Genomic DNA, 26,592 nt, shown 5'->3' on the forward strand with positions numbered 1-26,592 from the left:
GATAGTGAGTATAATCCAGGTTCAGAGGATCTACACATTCGATGTGGTTTGGCACAGTGATGTGCTTTTTCACTCTACTAGATCAAATTCTCATACTGCTGTGGATGGTGATTAGCCATGATTTTCAAATAATGTTCAAATGTTCTGACTGAAGAAAAAGTAAGCTAACCCAAAAACTAAAACCCCACCCCACAACCACTAAATCTCTTCACCTTTTTGACATCAGATTATCTTCCTTCAATATTAACCTTCCATTTATTATTTACAAACCAGTTTATCTTTTGCTCCATGCAAACTGCATTTTGAATCTTGTTATTTTAAAACCTTGTCATTTTTAAACAGGTGACTATTTAAAGTCCATAAAATTCTGTGGCTTTGGATTCCCAGAGAGAAATGCACAACACAGTTTAATTAGGATCAGGACTATACTTTACTTCAGGACATCCTCTGTTACCATGGTCAAACTTATTTCTTAAGAGCACACAGAAAACGAGTTTACTGAAAGTGCAATATAAATTCTGTCAGGATTACTGCAATAAATAACAGGAACTCTATGGTAACTAGCTGATGTCTGTGAGGCGTTTCATCGGACTGCATTCTTCCTTCTTTAGAGAAGGTTTTCCTTGCTGACCTGATAGTCCCCATTCAAATCCCTTCAGTACTTATTGATGCTCCCTCTAGAAACAGGTAATTCTGATTTCTCTTTAGAAACAGTGGAATCACCTTTGTCCTTTTCCACACCATCAACTTAGTAATGGAACTGCAATTGCTGTGAGGAGTAAGTTAATCAACAGGTGAGGTGTGATTAAAGAGGGATTTTATTCTCTCCTCCAATGCAATACCACTGTATAGAGATGGAGGCATGAAGAAAGTCAGGAGGCACAGAAAAAAAACCCAAATGCCTCATTTATGTCAGTGGTATCTCCTTGAATGAGGAAAAAAAATTACAGAAGCAGTTGTAAAACCTAGGTTATGTGTCACATCAAGTGAATGAGTTTGATGATTTAGGAGATGTCTCTACTGCCATGCAATCATCAGTACAGACTAAAACAGCAGCATAGAAAGGGTCACCATCTTAAGTCCCAGGAAACGCTGTTGGCCTTTCTTCTCTGGACCAATGTCAGTTATTTTTATGTATGTATCAGGTAGTCCCATTTTCAATGGGCAGGGCAACAATGGACTTTTGTTGCCCTGCCCATTTCCTCCAGGGGAAAGGGGTGTGAAGTGGGGCTGCAGAGCCACTCCTGGCAAGACTGGACTCTCAAATCACAGCTCATACATGGCCATGGAAGAAAGGCTTGTCCCCTCGACCCTGGATCACATTGATACATTAACAAGGACCACTCTCACACACGGAGACTCTTTTAAAGTAGCAATTGTATTCAAGTAAACTTACTGAGACGTGGAAGCCCTGACTGACAGCAGGAAGCAGCTGCAGGATGCTTGGTAATTGCACTTTCAAATTTCTAAGGCAGAGCTCACAGTCAGTATGTGCTTTAGTGCAACTTACATTCAAGAAACCCATGCATCATTACCTAATTAGGGAATAGGCAAGTTTGGATATTCTGGTTCCCAAACCCTTCTACGCTTGCTGTATGTACAGCTTGCAGTCTCTTTAGATTCACTTCTTCATGCTTTAAATGTAATGCTGAATCAATTTTTTTTTTTCTTACAAGCTCTTCCATGAGAAAAGACAGCATCAGGATTAGCAGACAAAAACCTTGGTGAACAATGTATTTTGGGTGGATCAGAAGAAATCTTGAATTAACTTCTATAAAATGCATGATTTTGGGAAGGACTGCCTCCTGGGAATCTCTTGCTCAATTTTCCCCAGATTAATATAACATGCAATCTAAATGGAAAGCAGATTTCAGATAAGTTCAAGTAGGAAAACTTCATGGCAACTGGAATAACCTGCCTTTGAATAAAGCAATAAGCACTCTCAATTCCACTGAAATGTATGCTTTATTACAATGCACTGGAACCACAAAACAGGCAAACCTTCATTTTCAGTTTAATATTTTAAGATGAAATTATTTGCTATAGATTTCCCATGTTGCCATATTTTCTCTATTTACTTCACACTTCTCAGAAATGAGCACATTTGACTCTGGCTGTAGCTCTTGAAAACTTCACTACTGAATGCCACTATAGTAATTGCTAATTCCCATATGCAACAAGCAGTGAGGTATATACAGCTATATCAGCTACACCTCTAAGTTAGACTATTTGATGGCAACCAGAGGTTTAAATTTAGCAATTCACAATTCTTTCTCCATCAGGCTACAATTCTGTTAAATGCACAACCTCGGGCTTGCCCTGAGGGTCATCAAGGACAGTAAGATTAGGAGAAACAGCCAACCAGCATCATCTCAGCAACAACAACTGACGCAGTCATTATCACTACTGCATTGTAAAACAGCATCTACCAACAGTTCCAGAGAGCTGCAAGGTTAAATTTACAAGTTAAACAGTAAAGGCCTTTCTCTGACAAGGAAAAGGGAGCAAGAAACAGTAAAGTTGTGGTAATCATTGTTTGAGCTATCATTTTGACATCCAAAGACCAGTCAGAGTATGTTCTGGGATGCCCCAAACATGCATACTGCATGAATCATGACAGAAGAACTTCATGCATCAAAAGGGAACTATGACTTGATTCCTACCACAATCTAAGCAATACAGAATTATTTTATTTATAAAGATGCTTTCTTTGAAAATGAAGGAATCAAGCATATAATACCTGCCTTAAATTTGACCTTTTTTATTGACTAACCTTGGGACAAGAACTGCATTGTAATGACAGTAACACCTGTATGCTAATTGTAATGATGAATTCTTTTGATCGCAGTGGTGCTTTAAAAAGCATAAATTTATGTTGTCAGTTAGCATAACAGTTTTACTTAAAATACTCTGATCTCTCCATATATTCACAATGATAAGAACATCACACAGAAACATTAGGAACATCAGCTGTCTGTAACGTATTTTTTTTGTCACCAATGACAAGGTTGCTCTCAGCACTAAACTATTTCCTATATTAGAAAAAAAATCCAGTCAGAAGCTCAACCCATAAAAGTTTAAACAGCCACAGACAGTTGGTACTTCACAACAAGGCTCAATTAAGTCAAAATATCAGGACCATTTCCAAGGAGGAATAAATGTTTTTTTCATGGTAAATAATGTCCATAAAATTATATGGTTTATATATATAAACTATGAGAAACAGCAGATTAGACATGATAGAATGCATAATGACACACTCAGTATAACTCTGAAGCATAAAAATTTTGATTTTGTAAGTTGATATTTTATAAATACAGCAGTGTATTGATTTACTGCTGTATTTATCATCAAACAGGAGCAACAGCTCCATGACCTGCAAAGAGTATCTAGTTCCTTTTGCTTCAGATTAATATACTTTTCTAACACAGACTAACAAAAATGATCTTTAAGGTCCCTTCATGATCTTTAAAGGTCCCTTCCAACCCAAACCATTCTGCAAAAGCTAGATTGAGACAGTGTGCATTGGTAGCAAATATAACCACACAAAATCTACAGATATATCACAGAACTTCTAAATCAGTTTTATATTAAATCCAGGAAAGACATTTGTGAAAGAATGACTGATATATCACAAAAATGCTGACAAACAGGACATACTAAAGAGTATGTCTGTACACAACATGTATTTTGCTGCCGTTATTCGTTAACTACTGCCTCAATACTGGCTGATCCTGTTCTGAAACAAGAGCAGACCTCTTTCCTACATAGTCAAGGCAGCCTCCTTATACTCTTTCTGAATATGCAGCTCTGCATCTATCACATTAACACATACTTGCAATAAATACTGCAGAAGGCTGGCCTGCGTTAACACTCTGCACATCATTAGGGTTACATAAATACACAATTTAGTTACCCTACAATATACACAACGGATTTTTTGCAGTCTAAATACAGTTATTCATAATGGATGCCATTAAGGTAACTCAGATGATCAGTATTATTCCTGACTGCTCCCCTCCCCCTTCCCAACAGAATTAATTAATTCTAACATTAAATAGATACCATACAGCAGGAAAACTATACTAACATGACTGTGCAGGTGTCCTTTTTATTCCACCCTCTTGTCTGTTTTCAGGGGTTTCCAAACACAGAAGTAACAAATGGAACTTGCTAGTAACATTGATTACAAAAGTTCCCCACTTACCATTGATAAATTCATTAACTTGCATTTGATTAAAACACACTCTTTAAAAAAAAGCATCTAATCCTAATTGGAAAGGATGAAGATAAGGAATTCGGCATCTTCCCAGCATTTGTGCCAACAGCTAACCACCCTCACTACTGAGAACAGCATGTCCTAGATCTTACAGATTTGGCTCTTGTTACTTTGATGGAAATTTTTTTTAATGAAGTGAAGAAACTGATCTAAGCCTATCAATGTAAGATTATTTTCTCCATCTGTCACTGGTCTCTACTGTATCTCTTCTGCACTTGTCAGTATTTCAAGACCCTTTTAGAAAACAGAACTGGATATTATATTCAAATATCAGTCTCACAAAGAGCATTTCCCCTCCCCCCTTAATTTTAAACTGACAAAAGTAATAGTAGAGATGTTTAAAGGACATCAGATGAGAAAAGATTATCTCCTCTTACATACCTTTGTTTTCCTCCAGTCTGGCCCTTCTGCTTCCATGTCGCATCACCTTCCCTATAAAAACTCCTATTTTTTCTTCAAATTTAATCTGTCTTTGCAAGCTACTAAGGTGAAGATTAGGAGTGGGAAAGCCTGAGAGACAAAAAGAAATCCCGACCCAAAACCAGGCTGAACCTTTGGAGTCTGTTGCAATGAGCAATAAAGCAATGATGCATAGGGCAACAGTGCTAAGACAGTCCAAATTCACTGTTAAGAATAAAAAATGAATAGAATTCCTCCTTGGAAACAGGATATTAAAATGACTAAAGGCAAAAAAAAAGGCCAATTTAAACAGCTTCATCTAACACCTGATATAAATACTGCAACAATTTTGGTAACAGCACCACAAATAACAGCAATGTTAGCAAGGTTAGCATCTTTGAGACTGTTTCACACCAAAGATATCCTACCAGGAACATATCCTATCAGAAACTGGTTTCACATTTCTTGCTCAAAGTATAAAAGTAAATCCTGAACTAAACATTGCATTGAAGTGTGCCACACAGTTAAATTCAGAAATGATACCTTAATAGAATGACATGAATATGAAATAAAGGAAGATGATTATTACGCATTAGTGTAAAAGGCAGCTATAAACAAGAATTAGGTAAGTTGCATTCAATTCTACAGTAGCTACAATCTCATCCCAAAAGAACCTGTGATTCTTCCTGATGCAAACTCTTTTATTCATATGAAAGAAGTTAATTTTTATGTACAATGTCCCATTATATATGCTAAGTATTATTTTTGAATCAGCATCTGAGCATTTAAAATACTGCTTTATGTAAATATCACAAACATTCTCCTGCAGCAGTCTATCTCATTGTATGTATGTTTATGTGCATATGCAATGAAGAATGCAAAATAAAAGCTGTTTCAAATGTATGATACATGCACCACTAAAGATTAATTATTGCTGAATAAATATTAAAAAGAAAAAAATGCAGTGAAGGAATTTAGCTAATTCCCTGTGTCACAGGGAAAAGTGCATTAGAAAGAAAATTAGAAATTTAGAAGTTAAAGAAACACAACTTACAAATGACAATCTCTCACTTAATTATCTTTGCCTGAACTTCCAGTTAGAATGATAGAACGGTTTTGATTGGAAGGGACCTTAAAGATCATCTAGTTCCAACTCCCCTGCCATGCGCAGAGGCACCTTCCACTAAACTAGACTGCTCCAAGCCCTGTCTGACCCAGCCTTGAACACTGTCAGGGATGAGGCAGCCACAGCTTCTCTGAGCACCCTGTTTTAGTGCCTCACCACCTTCAGAATGAAGACCTTGTTCCTGATGCATTATCTAAATGTCCCCTCTTTTAGTTTAAAGCCATTCCCTCTTGTCCTATCACTACATGCCCGTATAAGTTGTCCCTCTCCAGATTTCCTGTAGGCCCTATTTAGGTACTGGAAGGCTGTTATAAGGTCTTCCCCTAAGCCTTTCTTCTCCAGGCTAAAGAATCCCAGGTGTTCCAGCCTGTCTTCATAGCAGAGGTGCTCCAGCCCTCTGATCATCTTTGTGGCCTCCTCTGGACTCACTCCAGTACCACGTCCCTCGTGCTCTTCCTAACTGAACTTAATTCAAGAGTATTATTTCTCTTAGATCTTAATAACATGGCAAAAATAACCAAATGCCCAGCATTTTCTACAGATAGATAAAATCCTCCTCCATGTGCAAGAGGAAGCTTCACGTACCATTGACACATTCAAAGACATCACAGCACTTGCCAGGTGTTCCATCTCCACGTGAGACTATCTGGGGAATGGAGCCTGCCTCGCACATGGGGAAACCACATAAACCAGAGAGACATTCGCATCTGAAACCAAAGAACAGTAAGGAAAACCCCATAAATAAATGAAGCCACTTATAAGGGGATAGAATAAGCAAGAGGAAAACAGAAAGCTAGAGCACAAGTTCCAGTACTAGCATATATGTATCTTAGAATCACCTTTTATTAACCCAACAACAAAGGTAGATAGCTTATCTATCTGAAGGGGTTTTTTAACCACCTGAACTCTGATTAGTGGTCAAGCAAACAAGGAGGTGGTACTATGCAATATCAACGCTTCTCTAGTGCTGTATTTAAAAATGTAGAAAACTGTGGCTCCATACTGCTTGAAAGTAACTGTAGTCTCCAGACTTGCAAAATCAAGGTTTCTCCTTCAGTTCTCTTCAAAAAAATCAAAACTGGTGAAACACTAATCGCAGTAACTGCACTCACTCATCAGGGAAGTGCTCTCTCATTAGGAAACTGTAGCATACACAGTTTTATATAGGGATTAATTAAAAAGAAAGGAAGACCATACAGATTCATTAAATTTAAGCCAAATGAGAAGAACTGCAGGTTCTCTTTTGGTTTTTGTGGAGCTGCCCTCAGTTTGTGGAGGGTCAATTAATTACATGAGATGCCAAATAACACGGGAAGCTAGGTATACTAAGCATTACAGTTAGTTTCAGAAATTAGAAAAATTCTGAAGAGTATCTCCTCCATGTAAGTAGCATTTATTTGCTTATTTAAGAAAACAGTCTTAAAACCAGGAATACATAAAATATACATAGGCAATAGTCACATTTGTTTCCAGATTCTTTGCTTTATGATTAACATAACAGTTTAAAAGTCAAACACTTAAGACTTTTGGTAAGTTTATAGTTAACAGAGTGCTTGCCTCAAACAATGGGCATATTACAGGGATAAGCAGTAATGATTCAACAGAATGCAAGACAAAATGAACAAAAAGAAATACACAAATGTTGTAGCTGAGAAACTTCATGGAATAGCAGTTAAAGTTTTGAGCTGCAAATGACAGATTTTTTCTTTTTTTTTTTTTTTTTTAACTGGTAGATTAATTTAGCATACTACAAATGCACACGCATTTGAAAAGGGGGAAAAAAAAAACCCCTCAGCAGAAGATCCTGTAATTATGAGTTAAAAGAAATGAAAATAAGAACTCTACTTGTTAATAGCTATTTCAAGTATTTTAAATATTCAAGACAACCCCCACATTAAACCACTCATTAGTAAGATGCATCATCAGCACTTAATGTATTTTCTTATTTTTTATGCCTAAAACTGAGAAGTTTGGTTCTCCTCTGCATGTCTCAGTTGCCCAACAGACATTTCATCTCAGACCAGTGCTCCATGAATGAGAAAGAGCAACCTGTCAAAAGACGGGGTTTTAATATCTCGCTCTTTTAACCTCATCAGTGTTAGACGATATTGTTATATTCTCCACTGTAAGGTATTACTCAAAAGGAAGTTTGCAAGAAGAAATACAAACAAAGTCAAGGAATCTCACCGAACCTTTATTATATTATCTGGAAAAGATTCTTAACATACTAAATAACAGCAGTGTAATGCGGTATCATGCTTATAAAAGGATGAGTCCTTGAAAAAACAGCATTAATTATATCACATTTCACAAGTTACATTAAATATGTCAAGATAAAGTGAAGCAATGTGTCTATGTGCACATACATACTACACTACAGGGATAGTTTTAAAACAGGCATTTCAAGGGTTTTTTTTTTTTTTTCATAATGTGTTTACCATAATAGTGAAGGATAATTAGAACTAAACCACTAAAAAAGGAAGAGCAGATAAGAAAAGCTTTATTTATAATACCTTTACTTTTCACACTTTCTTCTCAACTTATTTATAAATACAAAAAAAAAAAAGAAAGAAGAATAATCTAATTATTTTCTTTACTGTTCACCCTTTCCCTTCAGAGATGTAGAAGATAAAAAAAGCATTATGGTTTCTACAACATGGAATCAAAAAAGCAGCTTCCCCTTCAGATGACCCTAAGGCATCTTGCAGAATTCTGTACTAACATCTCACCTTTTGCTGCCCTAATAAATGGAAGGGGGAGTGGGGGCGGGAAAGACAACCTCCAGCAATTGATGAAAAAAATCAATTGGCACTGTCAAGTTCAAGGAATTTGTACCTTAACCCATACCATTCCTTTAGAAGATGCCTTTGCCTTGTGAGAAGAATAAAAAGCAGAAAGAAGCACCTACATATTACTAAAGAAAGAAAGAAAAAAAAAAACCAAAACATTTATAACAGAAAAAGAAGTACAGACACAATATAAAAGTGGCATTAAAAGCTTAGATAAAAAATACTGTTTCATTTCAACCATCCTATATTCATAGCCAGATAATCTCTGGGAAAATAGGTAGATCAAACTTCCTGAAAATTCATGTTTTTCACAGAAAAAATAGCACATATGATGGAAATGTACTTATAGACCTTGATTTTCCAAGTCTCATGAGCTGAAATTACCACTCTTAGTTTTACTGCCTTAATAGCAAGCTTTTTCAGACATGCCTCTATCTTCTCTATTCTTTTCCTCTCAATATCATTGATGATTTGAGTTGAGAAGAATCTTAAATGATTAATTTGCATTTTTCTCCTTTCTTCCAAGCCAAATCTTTTTCTAAAAAAAACCAAAACCAACAAACCAACCAAAACACAAACCCCAACAACAAGAAAATAAAACAGATTAAATAATTTAAGATAGGACAATAATCCAGAGGAAGGGTTGAAAAAAATGTTTAAAAGACTGCTGGGAGCCAATGTTCCTTTCTGCAGAAGAGACTCCCTCCCATTCAGAGGAATCAAAGCTTCACATACTCATTCACAATGTAAGCAAACAAAACCCCACCCTCCAAGATTTTATAAATTGTCTTCCCATTTGGTTAAAAAATAATCCATGTGTAGGAGAATGTCAAAGCAGCAAATGGTCTCAGATGGACTTTTAAATAGTCTGCATTCTTTTCAGCCAGCTCTGCTAGGAAAACCTTTGACCATTGTCCAGACTATTAACATGGAAAAGATTGTTTTGGAGACAGAAGTCTTTCAGGAAGAAACCCAAAGAATTCTGGTAGCCGAGCATGACTGCTGCACTGCCAAAACAACAACATCTGGAAATTCGGAATAAGTGATCCCGTTCTCAATAAGACAGAAAAATGAGCTTTATAGTACTCGAGTTCTCTGCAGCGCCTTTTGGAGCAGAGGGACAGACAGAAGAGAAGCTGTTCAGCTCTGTTCTCTGTCACAGACAGCTATCCACCTGCAGCGTGTGTGTACCTTAGGCTTAGTACTGAGCACTGAGTTTGAAGAAGTTCAGCAGGCCAGATTGCGATAAACCTGGCTATGGTCCCTCTCAAAGTAATCTCTATAAAATTTGGCTGTTCAGACTGCTGTACAGTAATGCACAATGTTGCTTCTGAGCTGCCCCTTCTATAACTGTAACTTGCCTAAGGAAAACAGGCACAGCAGAAGTCACAACAAGGAAAACTTCCCAGAAAGAAGATAACTTTATACACTACTTTCTCCCCTTACACAGCCTGCAGTGACACCACTGCAGCATCAAACCGCATGGTGTCATCCAAAAGTGCCAAGATTAAAGGAAGGCCAATGCTTGAATTACTGAGAAGCTGGCACTCAGTATCTGCCCAGTCCAGAAAGAAGAAAAGGAGAATCAAACAGTCATGCAATTGACTTCATGGAGTGCAGCCTGGAAAGGTGGTATGGCCTGGAAGGAAAGAAGAATCCCAAGAAAGAAGCCAGCTGTACTGAAATATTGAAAATACAGAATCAACCTGGCTGGTAAAAGGAATTGTCTTTAGTTCTTCATGTTAAAAAAAGAAAAAACCAGCATAATAACAACAATAATTCTAGAAATTGGAACAACTGAGCAAGGGAAGGCTCAGTACATAATGAATTGAAACAAGATGATGTCCATTAACCAGCTGAGGAAGGTAACTGCTTCAGTAATACAAACGGCCTGCCTTTAAAATTCAGTTTTAAGTTCTTCAAAACAGGTAATTTCATTACTGTCTTTTACGTTTGAGGGTTTCGGTTTGGTGGCTTTTTGTTTGTGGTTTTTTGGTTGTTGGTTTTTGTTTTTTTATCATATTTTTTTCCTTTCTTATTTTATGTCACCAAAATTGAAAAAAGGAAAAGAAGAAAAAAATCAAACAGAATACTTTTAAATGACAATTTTTATTTAAAATCCAATTATCTTGGTTCATTTACTTCTGCTATTAAACAGATGAAAAGAGAGAAGTGCTTGGTTAGCTTCAGAAAAGCTGTTTTGATGGTAGGATCAAAAGAGTTCTCCAGGCACAAGGCATAATGGCTATGAAAATAAGTACAGGCACCCTGGAAAAAAAGATCTAGTACCAGCGAATAGGAAGGTTGGGGCTGGGGTATGTTGAGGAGAAAACAGCTATTCCGAGGATCAAAACAGAATTAAACCTAAAGCACTGAGACTAGAGAAACGCGTTCCTGAAACATACATCCCATTCCTATGGAGATTTTTATCATGGTCCTCCTTTTTTCCTTGCAGGAATCTAATACAATTTGCATTAACAGTATTAGCACTTATGTTGCCTAAATATATTAGAGACAACTCCCAAAGATCCATTAATAATATATACAGGTAAGCATACTGCAAAATAAGGAATTTTCAGATGAGAATTCCCAGCATTATCAAAGCTTGAAAGTGGCAAGATACTAAATGTGAGGCCCTCATTATCATCAAGCACAGGGTATAAGAAATGATGATACAGCAAAATGAAATATTAACATAGCAATCTCACGGAATTGGCAAATGATTATGTCCATGTTACACACATTTAAAGCCATGACATAAGTTAAGTAGGCAAGATCATGAGTTTTAAACCAGTCAAGCTACAGATTCCAGACAGGAAATCAACCAAATGCCAGTCATAGAAAAGATAAGTTCAGAAAGTGACACTGCAGGCAAAGACAAAGCATGTGGGACAACTCCATTCCAGAAGTTCAGCTAGAATTGTAAGAGGGGACAGAAAAAAAACTGCCCAGAGGAGGCAAATAAGCCCTTCCTCAAAATGTGGGAAACCCTTAGAGGATCATTTAGCTTCTGGATTTATTCTATTATAGGTGAAATTTAAAGATAAGGCCAGAAGATTGCTTCAGAATTCAATGGTTTCAGGAAGCAACCAAGTCCATTTAGTTAATGAGACCTTTGCCATGTAATGGGAACCACACAGGCAAGAACTGCAACCCTTTTCTAGAAACAAGATGCTTGAAATTCCACCAATGACATTTCATGGAAGAATAGTAAAATACTGATTGTTATTTTAAAATGGTCCACAGCCTTCAGTTCCTCTTTTTAAATGTTAAATAATTTAAGAGGGAAGAAAGGAAGCAGCAATTTGTGACTGGTGAAGTCTGATACAATGTTTCCCACTATTTTCTAGAGGAAACACAACTTCAAGCTCTTTCGATGTAACCTCAATAATGTTGATACTATTATCTGCTCTAAGTACTGTTGGAAGCTGCTGGGAAATTCTTATGTCTAGTTCCCTTCTAAAAATGCAAACATGAAAGTGATACTTCTATTGCTTTATTTTGCCTATGGGTCTCCCCAGGCAGTTTTGAGTTTGAAGACAACTGTCAAAATCAAAATTATTTATTTCTGTGATACAAACAGAAACTTGTCTGTTCAAGTCAGAAATTATTCTGAAATAAATCACCTATTCAATTTCCAAACAAGTAATAACTGATTAAGTAGAAATGGAACAAAATAGAGTGGAGAGTCTTGGGGGGAGAAGGGAGAACAATATTCATTGTGATCATGGTATACACAAATCCTTAGACTGATAAGTGAAAACAAAAATTCGTAATAGAAAGATACATTTACCAGCTTATTGTAAATTGAAAGAGCTTGCTTGTCAAAAATGCAAACAGAACCAGATCCTATAGACACAACAGTATCATTCTACTTTCAAGCATAAAACACCACCTAAAAGTAGATACAGTTAAGAGATACTTTAATTTATTGGGGCTAAAATTTCTTAACAGTGAAGGAGTAAGTACACTGTTAACACAACACATGGCCAGATTAAAGTATTACATATACTTTTGCATAAAAACTCACACATAAAAAAAGGAAGCTGCTTGCATAACTATGATCGATACTTCTTCCCCTTGTGCAAATGCTAGGATTTTTAGTCTTATGGGCAACGTGCTCCTTCCTTCACATAGTATTGTCTTTAAATGTTTTGCAATTCAGTACTTCGTAGGAGTTGGTGAAAGAGCATGGATGTGTACTTTTAACTTATGCAATACAAGTCCAAAGAGCTGATCTTACAGAAGATGCAAGTAGGGATGCCTGTATTTACAATGTGTTACAGCTGCTTCTGTGGAATATTTACATCTTATTTTTTCTGAAGACTTTCTCATGTGTCCTGTCTTTGTCAGAGGTCTCTGACACCCAGAAGTCAGCCATCAGGCTCCAGAAATGTGTTGTGCTTCAAGAGCTTCTGTTCAGGACTGAGACGGCTTAAAAAAAAAACAAACAAAAAAACCCAAAACTTATAATCTTTTTTCTCATTTGTGGAATTCAGGAAAATATGGTTGCTTGCCAAACCAACCCACATTGTGAGGCTGGGCGCCAAGGCAGCAGTAACTATCGTCACACTGAGAACTTCTAGGAATTGCTGAGGCAGCTGTAAGTAAGGCAGGAAGAAGGGGACTGCCTGAACTTTGAATTCAGCAATTCATTACATCTCCTGCAAGACTAATATGGAGAAGATGGACACGGAACATGGGTCATCTATAAAGGTCACACTTTTGCCCTTTTATCCTTGCTCTGTGCGGATATTCAGACCTGAAGGAAGAAAAATGGATTTTCTGGGAAAAGTATTTGCTGTTTCCTAAGTATCTTCTTTGCAATAAAAACCAATTCAGGAATGGTGTACAAACTTTAGACTCTAATGTAAACTGCCACTATTCCTTAATGTCTTTAAAACTGCTAAATAAAGAACACTCATGTTAAAAATATCTTGGTATAGGACAGATGCAAAAGAGTGTTTCCTTAATTTATAGATTATACCTATATATGCCCTTTTGGTGAACCGATTTTTCCTAATCTCTATTCTAAACCTCTTCTGGTGCAGCTTGAGGTGGTTTCCTCTTGTCCTATTCACTGTATTTCACTCTATCGCCCAGAGAATTAACACTTTTGCTGGTCAAATACATTTCACTTTACCATACTGCATACCAATCTGTGGCACTGCCATTCCAAAGCAGCTCCAGATTGAGACATTTTAGCCACATGTAAGGGAAAAAACAACAGGAAAAAAGATCAAACAGGGAAAAAAGTTCTATGACTAACTGATTTGAGAAACTTTTTCAGACCTTTTCTTCTAAACAATAAAGCTACAATCCTACTCCTCCATGCTACTTGATCCAATTGAGAGTTTTGCATTTGTAACACCATCCAGCTATCTGTAACTAAGTAGCAGTGAAATGGTCTGATTCAAAGTCTTCGTTTGCTATCCTTCAATCCCAAGATATTGGGCTCCAGTCTTGAAAGGTTGTATCTGTAAAAAGCTGCTCTTCACTTTCTGATGTATGAAGCAGTCATCATGACTTATATTCCTGTTTTGTTTAGATTTATGAAGCAGTTCACTGCTCTTAAAAATCTCTGTCTCCCTGTAACTTGTTATCTGGGTTTTTTTATGCTTCATTTGCATTTGTTTTTCCCTTCTACTCCCATCACATCAAACTTAAAACTGCATTTATTAAAGCTGAGACTCAGAAAATAAACTGCTGGAAATTTTGATGGATAAACATGTATTGATTATTTCTGAAAAATTCCTAATCTAAAACATATTTAGGCTTCTGGTGCAATCTTTTTAAATAAGTATGTTAAGCACACATTATTGGGATCTAGTGAACATACTCCTGAATGCTTCTCTCCTCTCAGAAGGGTATTATTATATCCTATATTATCAGCAAGGCACTCAGTGATGCGAGAGTTCATCTCAGGAGGTAAAGGATCACGATGTGACTCACTGGGATGGATCCACTTCCAGAACCTGGGGGACGAGAGGTAAGGGAAATTTTCTTCTCCAAGGATAAGCAGTTTGGGGAAGGGTATTTTATAAAGTAAACCCAACAAGACAGTATTAATTATAAAGTCTGACAAAGGTTTTTTTTGGTGGTTGTTGTGGGGTTTTCTTAGGGGGCGGGTGCTTATTTGTTTGGTTGTTTTTTCTTGTTTTGTTTGTTAAGACAGAATCCAGTACAAGGAAAAAGACTAGTGATTACAGAAGACAGAAATTGAGAAGAAAGGCACTTTGATGGTCAGATTTTTAAGGCAAGCTTAGTATCTTCAAAAGACAGGACCGAGTTTCATAAAACTGCCTCTCTCAAATCAACATTCAGTTGCTTTTAGCTTTAATTACATCCTTTAATCCTCAATTCAATCCTCTACCAGTTTTCCCGATATTTTTCTTAGAATTGGTATCAAGATAACAAGACTTTAATTACTTAGTTCTTTTTGATATTGGCACAGTATAACATCTTTCTAGTTCTCTAGAATTTTCTTGGTTTATCTGTTTTTATTAAAAGACTGACCAAGAATAGGTGGCGGGAGGAAATATCTTTGAGAACAGAGCACTGAATAAATCTTGAAGTTACCAGATTTTAACAGTTGGCAGGAGGCAGCATGGAAACTGGTGCAAGGAAAAAGACTATACTTAGGGTAGATTAAGGTAAACGAGCACAGAAGCAGGGGGATAAAACTAGAGCAAGAAGCAGAGACCTAGTAAAGATTAATCTCTTAAATTATTCTAGTAGAGAGAGCAGCCAGAAAGAATGAAGCTAATAAAAAAATTATTTGGCGCAAACCTATCCAAACATGCCATCTACTCCATTGTATATATTCCTACGAAAAAATGTACAAAACCATGTGAGCAAGTAAGGCATAAGCCAACAATAATCACTGAAATCAGCTCTTGATTTATATTCATACATAAAAAATTTAACAGATTTTGATAGAGACTTTACACTTATAAGTAAATTGCAAAGAAATTTGACAATTTGAAGAAAATTCATTAACAGAAAAACTGGAAACAACCAAAGATGATAAATTTTGTACAATTCATAAAGATCATCTCCATGTTTAAATTTTTAATAAACATGACATACGCTCTTTGTAAGAGGTCTAATACATTTTTATTCAATAAGCTCCTTGGAGAACAGAGCATCTTTACCAAGACCACAGACATTCCCAACATAATAGCTGGAAATTTCAGGTGTCTCATGACAGTCTGATGAAAGCTGAAGCAACTGGTATCTTGATATCAGTGCCAAATCTGTAGGCTGTTCTGTTTGGACTATCACAGTAGAAATACGCGTGGAACTAAATGTAACCTCTGAATGCATGCACAAGAACTTATGGTATCTGATGTTTGATCCCATTTTTCCCCTGGCATTGCTAGAGAAGTTTTCAATATTATGAATATGCATTCAAGAGCTCACTCATAAAACATAGGCCAACTTAACACCAGATTTAAGGTTCTCTGTTTTCCTAGCATTTCCTATCATACAAGAACCAGCCAAGAGCAAGATGTGGTTACAGAAGTCAGACAGCTCCTGCTGTACGTGAAGTTGTCCACTACTTGTTAACAGTCAGTGACATATCATCTATCCTTAACTGTTATACTCTCCTTAGCTCCTCTCAGATTCTGCTGGTATTAGCCTTTATTTTAGTGGCAGTAAATGAAACAACTGTAATTTCTTGACAAAGTCCAAAATCTTAACTAAAATAGTTTCATGAGGTCTTAACGTCTATGAGCTTATGAAACAATATATCTTTGCTTTTAATAAATTATTCTCAAATGTACATTAAAATATACAGTGACACTTCTTTGTAACATAACCCTACTGATTAAAAGGCACTGGAATGGGTTGCCCAGGGAAGTTGTGAATGCTCCATCCCTGGCAGTGTTCAAGGCCAGGTTGGATGAGGCCTTGGGTGGCATGGTTTAGTGTGAGGTGTCCTTGTCCATGGAAGGGGGGTTGGAACTAGATGATCTTAATGTCCTTTCCAACCTTAACTATTCTATGATTCTATGCTTCTCAAAAGAGATATGATAGGGATTTAGGTGATTCTAAACTGGATCATGGTCAATGCAATGTTAGTATTTCATCATGAGTTTAGTAAGAAATCTCAGAATTAAGAAAAAACATCCCCTTTTCCCAATGTAGAGTCATTCATCCGTAAATCTCCACTTTATTTGCCTTTCCTGTAGTTTTGAAATGCAAGAATCTTGGGTTGGAGACCTGGCTTCAAATATAAAACAATTTTTCCTCAAATCTGAGGAAACATTGAAACTGAATTAAAATGGTTTGACTTTCATATTCCAAATAACTGAACTTAGTTTCCCTTTCTGCCTTGTCTCTTTTCATACATATACTTCTCTTCCCTCTAACGCCCTTTTCTGATTAGCCTCTCGCCTATGTTCCCTTTCTTCCTTCCCTTCAATATCTTTATCTACAGCACATGAATGTTGACTATGACACTGTCTTCCTTAAGAAGCACAGTGGCAGATTTTTAAAATCAAAAATAAGTACATACATTTCCTGCAGGCACACAACATATAAACTACGATCTTACTGCTTCCAGATTCAGCTTTTCTTCTTTCCTTCTCACTTACTCTATTAAAAAGTACATTATCACTTTGGCTGAATGAAAGCAATCCAAAAATTTAGCAATCTATATGGTAGCTATATACAGCAACACAGACTGAACCACAAAATTAAAAATTAATGGAGGAGCACAAGACACCTATAATTGTTTTAACCTACCTGCAGACAGACCAGGTTATGTTAATTGTGGTTTTTTTGTTCAGTTTTGCACATTGAGGAGGACATAGATATTAGCACAAAAAGATGTCGTATCCGATCATAAGACTCCAGAAGCTGAGAACTCATCTATCCCCGCTCCAATCCCTTGCTGAACTCTCATCCCACTAATGCACAGCAATCTGACTTCCAACCAGTTTCAGTGCAATTCACAATTATCTAATAATTCACACACGCCTGCCTGCCTGCACAGTTGAGGTCTGTGTATGCAGGAGATGAGAACACCAGTTTTGTCACTTAAGTACCATGCACATGTACAAGTTCACTTCAGATTATTAGTTACAGTTAACCCAGCAAACCAACTGGTTATATTTTTAAACATTATCAAAGGAAGAAAAAGATTCTTGCAAGGACATGTTTGCTCTATGTGTTTTGTTTAAGATCAGTTCCCATGTGTATGCCAGAAATAGAAATATTTCCAACTGGCAATTTTTTTGAACTAAATGAAGTTTTATTTTCTTGGTACACTATGTTCCCTGATAGAAGGAACACTGAAGTTATCATTTACAAAGAATTTAAAGTGGATATTTTTTATTCCCTCCAACCAAGCAATAGAAAAATTGAGCCACAACTTGTAATAGACTGGGGAAAAATACAACACAATTTTACTTTTGGGAAACAAAAGTAATTTAGCTTGTATATCACTTTTTAATCTGGCAAGTTGAAGCTAATTTTGAAGTAAAATCTCTATTAATCTGAATTTTCTATTGTGTCAAGGTTTCTGAGTGCTAATCTAATTTAGAAACTTGTGAAAATTTAATCTGGATTGCTTCTTTGACTTTATAATCTATCTTTTCAAATACAGTCCTTAGTAGCATTATATTCTAGCTGTCTTGAACATGCTGAGCTGTACTGGCAGCAATGCCAGTACAATGGCTAGTTAAAAAAATCTACAGCCTCCTACGCAATCCAAACTAACCAGGTCAATTATCAACTAATATGAAATGATCATGATTCCTAGGAATTTTAATGAGAACATGTCAAAGAATAAAGGGGGGATATCAAGAATCCATAGCACATTCTCATCCCAAATTAATAAAACAGAAAAAGAAAACAACTCTGAATGAAAGAACATTTGTAGCATTCAGTGAGTAAGGAAAAGTGGTTTGTGTTTTTTCATAATAGATGACTAGGTGTATTCTACAACAAGTCAAGTTTAGAAATGCATTCTCAAATTTTAATAAACAGGATTACAGTACTATATTAAGTTCTTCAGATTTTTTTTCTGCCTTTTTTAATAGCTATATTATTAACTCCCCGTGCAGTATCAGACCCTCATATTTCATGGAAACAACAATTTCAAAGATGTCACCATATTAAATACGTACCCAAATGGTACCCACTACATAACCTTTGTCGTTTTCTACTTTCTGAATTCTTTGCAAGTTTATCACTCCTTTACAATCTCAAAGGGGGTTAAGAATATGGCAATATTGTATGGTCCAAAGACATTTATACTAAATAGATTGACTAGTTATGTCTACAAGAAATATTTCCTGTTTTGTGTAAAATATTTTCACTGATGTTATTTTCTGTTTGAATTCACATTTATTTGGCATGTTGCTGTATCAGGTTTTGAGAAGTCTGTTGTAAAAACAGAAGTCAAAACAGTGGTGTAGAATTCTGGAAGAAGCCCAACTCCAAAACATCTTAGTTTTCCAAATTGCAATAAATTATATCTGCTTGAACAACAACCAAAGTAAAATGGAAGTGAGTACTTGAAATTTCTATTTCCCTGCAGTTCCAGATAGTCACCATCTTCGAGCTTCTCCCAGTGGTCTTCCATGTACCAAAAAATCCCACAATTTTTTTCTTTAACTAGGCAAGATTTTCTCTTGCATATCTTCTGCCATCTCCATCATTTAAATCCTTACCAAAGACCTTTGGAAGTTTCTTGAAAGAATTTACTTTAGTAAAATTAATTGAATACATGGAAAATATATCTAGAGGCACAAAACCCTCAAATAACTAGCAAAAACCAGCTTCATGCATTTGCACCAAGAATTTTCTTCTGCTTCAAAAAAACAAAAATTTGTATTTATATCAGCCTGATATACCTTAAAGCTACTTCATATATTTTTTTCATTCTGTATTAACACTTACTACCACAGATCTATGCATAATTATCTTGTGTTTATAATACTTGAACTGTAGAGAACAAATTAAAGATACTCAGCCATCAAGATACCAACCTTGTCGGCAGTGTACAGCAGCCATCAGCTGTCAGTCTGACTTGGGTTTCATAGCTATCCAGTGGGCAAACAACTTGTTGAACAGGAGGACATTCGACTGTGCTGCAATCCACACTGAACACTATGGAGGAAGGGAAGAAAAAACAATCCTTTTACTCATCCTTTAGGAGCTTTTTGCAAATTGCCTCATCATAAGAAATCAGTTATGCATCAGCCCTTTATGTTAGAAAAATTACCTGATGAATGCATGCTTGGTAGGTAACATTACAAAAACACTTCCTTTGTCTTTAAGATTCACTTTTTTAAATTATTGACTTGGAAAGTAAATAAGATAATATTAGTTAACAAAAAAAAAAAAAAGGTATAAAGTTCAAGATGCCTGTAAATTATGTAAATTACTAGAAATATACCAGGTTACTGAGAATATATTTTCCCCGTAGCATTTAAAAGAGTAAACAACTCAGAAATACTTAGTTTAATAATATTTCACTTAAAAACCCCCTAGGGTTTCATGTTCCATTTTATTAACAAATAACTGAAACAGCTCTTCTGTTTATGTTTAAGTCCTCCATTATCATATCCAGCATTGAAAATCATAAGCTTGTCAGTGTGTGGTCCAAAGTGACCAACACAATTTGCATGATTCTATTGTGCCAAGAAGCTACTAACGTTCAGTTTCCTGAATTTAAACTAGCAAATCTTTCTAATCTGGATTCAAGGTCCCCTCTGCCTCCTTCCCAGGCAAGCTGTCTGGGAAAAAACAGCCAACAAGCTGCTACTGCACAGTCATTCCTGTGTCCATCTTTCCATATACCAGTGATGATGATGAAAGAAGAAACACAAGGAAACTCTCTAATCATGCCACCAAGTCTCAGCTAAGGCGCTCTTTTTTCCTGAATAGTTAAATTTTTTTCCAGTGGTTACAATGTGCTAGTACACGGCTCACTAATCCTGAAAAGCAGCCCAAACAATCTACCTTTATTAGAAAAGTACAAACCTAAAAAGAATTACAAACAAACCTCAAATCAAGAGCATTCAAACAGAAAATTCTCAGGTAATTAAGTGGCTGTATGTAGTCAGTGGTTCCCCTATTTGATCTGACTTACCCATTTTTATTTATTTAGTACTGATCTCTTACTAGCACCAAAGCGCTCTCCAGTTCTTATAGGATTAGTAGGATTTGGTGAACAAAGGGTACGAGTGATCTTATCCACCACCCACAGAATTTTGTTTTCCACGCTCATACCCCACCTCAGTCTTTTCTCCAAACTGGGAGATCATTATTATTAAATTATTATATTAATCATAGAACAGCTGAGATTAGATGGGACCTCTGGAGGTCAACTAGTTAAACCCCCCTCCCCAAGCCAGATCACATAGTTCTGGTTGCCCGGGACCACGCCTAGATAGCTTCTGAATATCTCCAAGGATGGAGATGACACCACCTCTTTGGGCAACTTCTGCCAGTGCTTGGTCACTCCCATGGTGAGAAAGTGTTTCCTGATGTTCATAGGAACACTGTTGTTTCAGTTTGTGTCTACTACTTCTGGTCCTGCAACCGTGCATCACCAAAAAGACCCCAACTCTGTCTTTACACCTTCCCTTCAGGTATTTATATGCACTGATGAGATCTCCCCTGACCCTTCTCTTCAGGCTGAACAGTGCTGGTCCTCTTAGCCTTTCCTCACAGGAGAAAGATGAAGAGAGGTAAGAGATGAAAGATACCTGAAGAAGGAAAAAGAAGTTCCTACTTTCTTTCAGGTTGGAATGGGTTTCTTAAACTGGAAAACGTAGGAAGTCAAACTTCCAGAAAAGTTGAACATTTTGAAAGGTTACAGAACAGTCTATAACCAGATTCTTCATTATTTAAAAATATGTCCCCCAGATTAGCTGTACTACTGCCTTAAAAAATAAAACTGCAAACATTTGCCACTGAACTACTAGTTTTCACATCTTTCTTTGATTCCAATAATTACAAAGTGTACTTTTCATGAACAGGCTTATAAGTTGTTTTTATATATTTGTGAGAGTAATGAGGCAATGGCACAGGTTGCCCAGGGAAGCTGAACACTGCTTCATCCTTGCAGTGTTCAAGACCAGGTTGGACAGGGCTTGAAGCAACCTGGCCTAGTGCAAGACATCCCTGCCCATGGCAGGGGAGTTAGAACTAGATGAACTTTAAGGTCCAACTCTAACCATTTGATGATTTTATGATTATTTTAGTTTTTTTATGTGCAACACTGTGGCTCAGCACAGAAAAAACTTCATATTTTTCCAGAAGTCACAGCTTTCTGAGGGTTCAGCACAAGGGTACAAAGTCTGCTTCTACAGCAAAGAAGCATCACATTACACCCTTTGCTTTCAGTTCAGATGTATGGCAAGTGGTCCCTCACAAATAATAGAATGCAACATGACTACATCTAATAATGGTAGCTACACTTTCTGCTCTGGGAGAGGAGAAAGCAAGCATGAAGGTATCTCTTCATGACAGTATATCATCCTTTTTGCATTCCTTCACACTTCAGAACGTATTAAATACAACCAGAGTGAATGACATTCCTGGACTTTCAATCCAGTTGTATCACTTCCTTAACTCTCCTAACACAGGTATTTCTGAATTTGCTGATTCCTTTTTTTTTTTAACTCCCTCACCATCACTGTCCACTTTTAAGTTTCTAATGGAGCTGGAGAAATGGCTTATCTGTACTTCTTCCCCACTCATTTTCTTCAGTCCTTTCCCAACCTCATCTGTTAAGTACTCTCAACATCAGCTTCTAACAGAGTATCCAATAGAACAGCACATTCTGTAAGCAACAGGGAATTTAAAAAAAAAAAACAACTATATAATTCTATTTCTCACAACTACATGTAAAAACTTGATTTTGCTGACACTCATCCTTAGCGCAAGACTAAAAATTCCAGACCTGACTTTCAACAGTGAAGCTGTACCCGGGTGGAGCACAGGTTACTTCCCTGTACATCTGCTGATCTCAGACCTTCCATCAAGCCCTGACTGCACAGAATTCCCCCCCAAAAAATGCACCAAACTATTACATTCTCTTTAGAATTGTGTTTAAACCAAGATTTGGTACCAGAAAAACCTTTCATTTCAGTAAGAGCAATTTTGAGGCCATGCAGGGATGCTGGAGAAGGTCAGTGAATGAAAGCTCTGCTGGAAAGACTACTAGAAAATGAGTGTATTTTTCAACAGAGGTTCTGTCTAGCATGACAGACATTTCCTAATGCTTTCTCAAGGAAGTCAGAAACTAAGGGATGACACTCCCTATCTCACCATATAGAATAATGACAACAAAATAGTTAGCAATAAAGGTCCAGCCAACATCTGTTGGATAAGTGCCAAAATAAACTATTTACCTTTCTTAACTCAGAAGTGGCAGCTAGAGTTGCTATCACAACTTCAGCAAAATACCTTTTAGATTAGATTTTAACTCCATCTTTGAATTAACAAGCATGATTTCAAAACCATCATTGCTCATACAGTTTTAGCTTCTTAGCAAAACAGGCATTATATACTCCTGCAAATCATGTTCCATGTTATTTTTATTTTTGCTGTTAACACATTAAGCAGATCCAATTGAGACTGTTCATTCAAACTATCTTTAGAAAAAAAAGGTTTGAGAATACTTAAGAGGTAGCTCCCAGCTTATAACTAAATTCACTACTCATGACTGGCCAGTTATATACACAGCTGTACACAGCTTGTAGGAGCAAAGTACATTGCTTATGGCACCAGACCAGTGTTATCTCACCTCTGAGCTTAGTAACCACAGCAAAACAAAAGGGACATGACATACTTGGCCTGAGGAGATACCACAATTGCAGTGAGATGCTTGGTGGAGTAACGGTAAGAACATTTAAGACAAAATAATGTGGAGCTTAATAGGTGGGTACAGCTAAGCTAAGTATCTTCACTGTTCATTTTAACAGATTGCCAATGCCTTAAATCATTGCATTTCTAAAGTAAAAGAAGAGGAAGTGTATCTCAAAATGAAAGATTTTTATTCTAGCATTTAGTGTTCAGAAAACACTTCCTGTTTTCCTTTCAGTAACTTAGTCGCTAATCACAGTATTTGAACATATGCAGTTCTCAGCAGAAAGCTCCAAACTTAAATGCCACTGTAAACTACAGACATCTTATTTAAGGAAGGGAAATAAACACAATTTGTGCTTTAACTGCACAAACACTCTACATTGGCACAAGGCAGCACTGGTATCATAGGAAGCAGTCCTCCCAGCTTCTAGCAATTTTTTCCCCACCAGAAAGCCCTTGCTAGTGTAAAACCCCTGTGGAGCCTAGTTAAGCAGACAGAGGTACAGGAAGAGTGCTCTGGTAGCAGCACTTGGAACTAAAGTTTTTAGGATTGCGGCAAAACATGGAAAACAGTTTTCTCTGTTCAACATGTAAACTCCATAGACATGTGAGGATGATCAGGGGACTGGAGCACCTCCCGTATGAAGACAGGCTGAGAAAGTTGGGGCTGTTCAGCCTGGAGAAGAGAAGGCTGCGTGGAGACCTCAGAGCAGCCTTCCAGTATCTGAAGGGAGCCTACAAGGATGCTGGGGAGGGACTCTTCATTAGGGACTATAGTGACAGGACAAGGGGTAACGGGTTCAAACTTAAACAGGGGAAGTTTAGATTGGATCTAAGGAAGAAATTCTTTACTGAGAGGGTGGTGAGGCACTGGAATGGGTTGCCCAGGGAGGCTGTGAATGCTCCATCCTTGGCGGTGCTCAAGGCCAGGTTGGATAAGGCCTTGGGTGGCATGGTTTAGTGTGAGGTGTCCCTGCCCATGGCAGGGGGGTTGGAACTAGATGATCTTAAGGTCCTTTCCAACCCTAACTAGTCTATGATTCTGTGCTGATGCTATTCAGTAAAACTGACATCAGCCTTATAAGAAACTCTGCATGAATGCTTATCTACCAAGGCTTTATACTGGCCATTGTCCCTTTTTTTCTTTTTCAGCAACATGCCATTAAAAACAGAGGAAACATGAAACAGAGCACTGATAGCTCAGTTCCTTTCCAACTCTTCTTTCCTAGAATCCTTCAGAATTACAACTCAAACTCTGAAGACACAAGGGTTAATATCAAGCTTATCATAGGCTAAATAAATATTTCTGCCATGCAAGGAGTATTATGACTTCACTTTATGACCACTGTTTCAGCAAACCCACATTGATAATGGTCATAGTGTCATGCATACATAAAAAGTTATATGCTACTACATATACAGTGATATGCGTATATACACAGAGAATAAATGGCATAAAACAATGCAGAAGAGGCAGAATGGACCAGATTACCTCCAGATTCATCCAGTCTCCCAAGCTAAATTTTTTTATAATTCTATAAGCCTATATACATATATATATCCTAGTATATATGAATATAGAATATACAATCCTAGTAAAACAAGATATTCCCTTGCCTGCTCTTAAACAAAGACATTTATTTAAAACCACAGCCAGTGGTTTTGAACATGACAGAACACTTCAGATGGAAAAAACCAGCAAGGTTCATGATAACTTGCAAATTTACAAATAAAATCCCTAAACTTTCTACAAGAAAGAAGTATTAAAAAAACCCCCCCACAACAGCATAGTTAGTCTAAAATTTTCTTCATACATCAACTACAATGTTGCCTATACAAGTATAGTTTATACTCTTTAAAAATAGAGATCCCCTGAAAACTGAAATATTTTCAGATTTGCAAATATTTGCCATCAAAAAAAGAAAAGAAAAAAAAAAAAAAAAAAGGAGGCAGCCTTCTTTGGCAAGTAATTTGTAGACTACTAAGATTTGACAACATTCATCTGCTCCTTTTCCAGTCTTCCAGCCTTGTGTTGGCTTCTTCTTCCTTTATAATCTTCCCACTGAACGGTTAAGTGAAAGGCAGATCTAGACCAAAGTTACAGAAGTCAGTTCGGACAGCCACTGAAGTCTAATTTGACAAAAATCAGGCTATGTAGTGACTAATAAGTACATATTAATAATACTCCCTTTTTTTCCCCTCAAGCAAAAGCCCTGCCACAAAGTAAGGGCCCCACTTACCCTGTAGTTTAGCCATTACATCTTTCATCACCTATCACTGTGGGGATGTACAGAAGTACCCATGTACACTCTTCAGTGCCTTAGCTACTGCCTAAGAAACATACTTTCATCATCTCTCAAGTAGGGGAGAAGTCTCTGCTTTCCCTCAGCCTCTCAATTATTAACCCCCATTGCAAAGGTCTCTACTTTCCCTAAATCTGATTAATGTCTCTCTGTCCCAAATTTCTTCAAAGCTTCTGCTCTTCTACCCTACTACCATGCATTATAATTTTCCCAGTCCCATATACTTTCATCTACTAACTCCCTACAACAAAAAATACAAACTACTTCAAAAACCAACATACACAGTTACATAAATGCACTAACGCAATAATCACATATTCAGTTCAAAGATTGTGTAATACTAACAAGCTGAAAACAATCTTCAACAAGTAACCTACAAAGGTAACTTCAGACAGTTATTTGCAAACTACAAGATGCAAATGCAAATTACACTTCGAAGATCTGAGCAGAGCCAACATTTATTTTGAGAAACAAATAACTCAGTCATTAAGAGTGCGCCTTGGGTTCAGCTGTAACAGTTATTTTTCTCCTACTTAGTAGCTGGTGCAGTGCTCTGTTTTTGACATTAGACTGAGAACTACACTGATAACACATGGATGTTTTTAGCTGTTGCTAAGTAATGCTTACTCTGATCAAGGACTTTTCCATCTCATGATCTGCCATTGAGGAGGGGCATGGGAAGTTGGGAGGAAGCAGGGACAGGACATCTGACCCAAACTAGCCAAAGGGGTATTCCATACCACAGCACATCATGCCCAGTATATTAACTGGGGGGAGTTGCCTACAAGTGACCAGTCGCTGCTTGAGTCGGGCTGGTTATTGGTCGGTGGGTGTGGAGCAATTACATCACTCATGTTTATTGTT

The 26,592-nt window shown here is 37.0% G+C and overlaps 1 protein-coding gene across 1 annotated transcript in view; it reads right to left on the reverse strand.

The window, feature by feature from the left end:
- The window catches only part of CRIM1 (cysteine rich transmembrane BMP regulator 1), a 183,775-nt gene that overhangs the window by 66,750 nt on the left and 90,433 nt on the right, over positions 1-26,592 (reverse strand). Inside the window, exons 4-5 of the mRNA XM_080614768.1 lie at positions 19,594-19,714; positions 6,390-6,511 (exon numbers count right to left, since the gene is read on the reverse strand). Of these exons, the coding sequence (XP_080470894.1) occupies positions 6,390-6,511; positions 19,594-19,714 (243 nt within the window). The remainder of the gene's footprint in view (positions 1-6,389; positions 6,512-19,593; positions 19,715-26,592) is intronic.

Source organism: Psittacula echo, assembly GCF_963264785.1.
Source record: "Psittacula echo genome assembly, chromosome: 4".
Lineage (NCBI taxonomy): Eukaryota > Metazoa > Chordata > Aves > Psittaciformes > Psittacidae > Psittacula > Psittacula echo.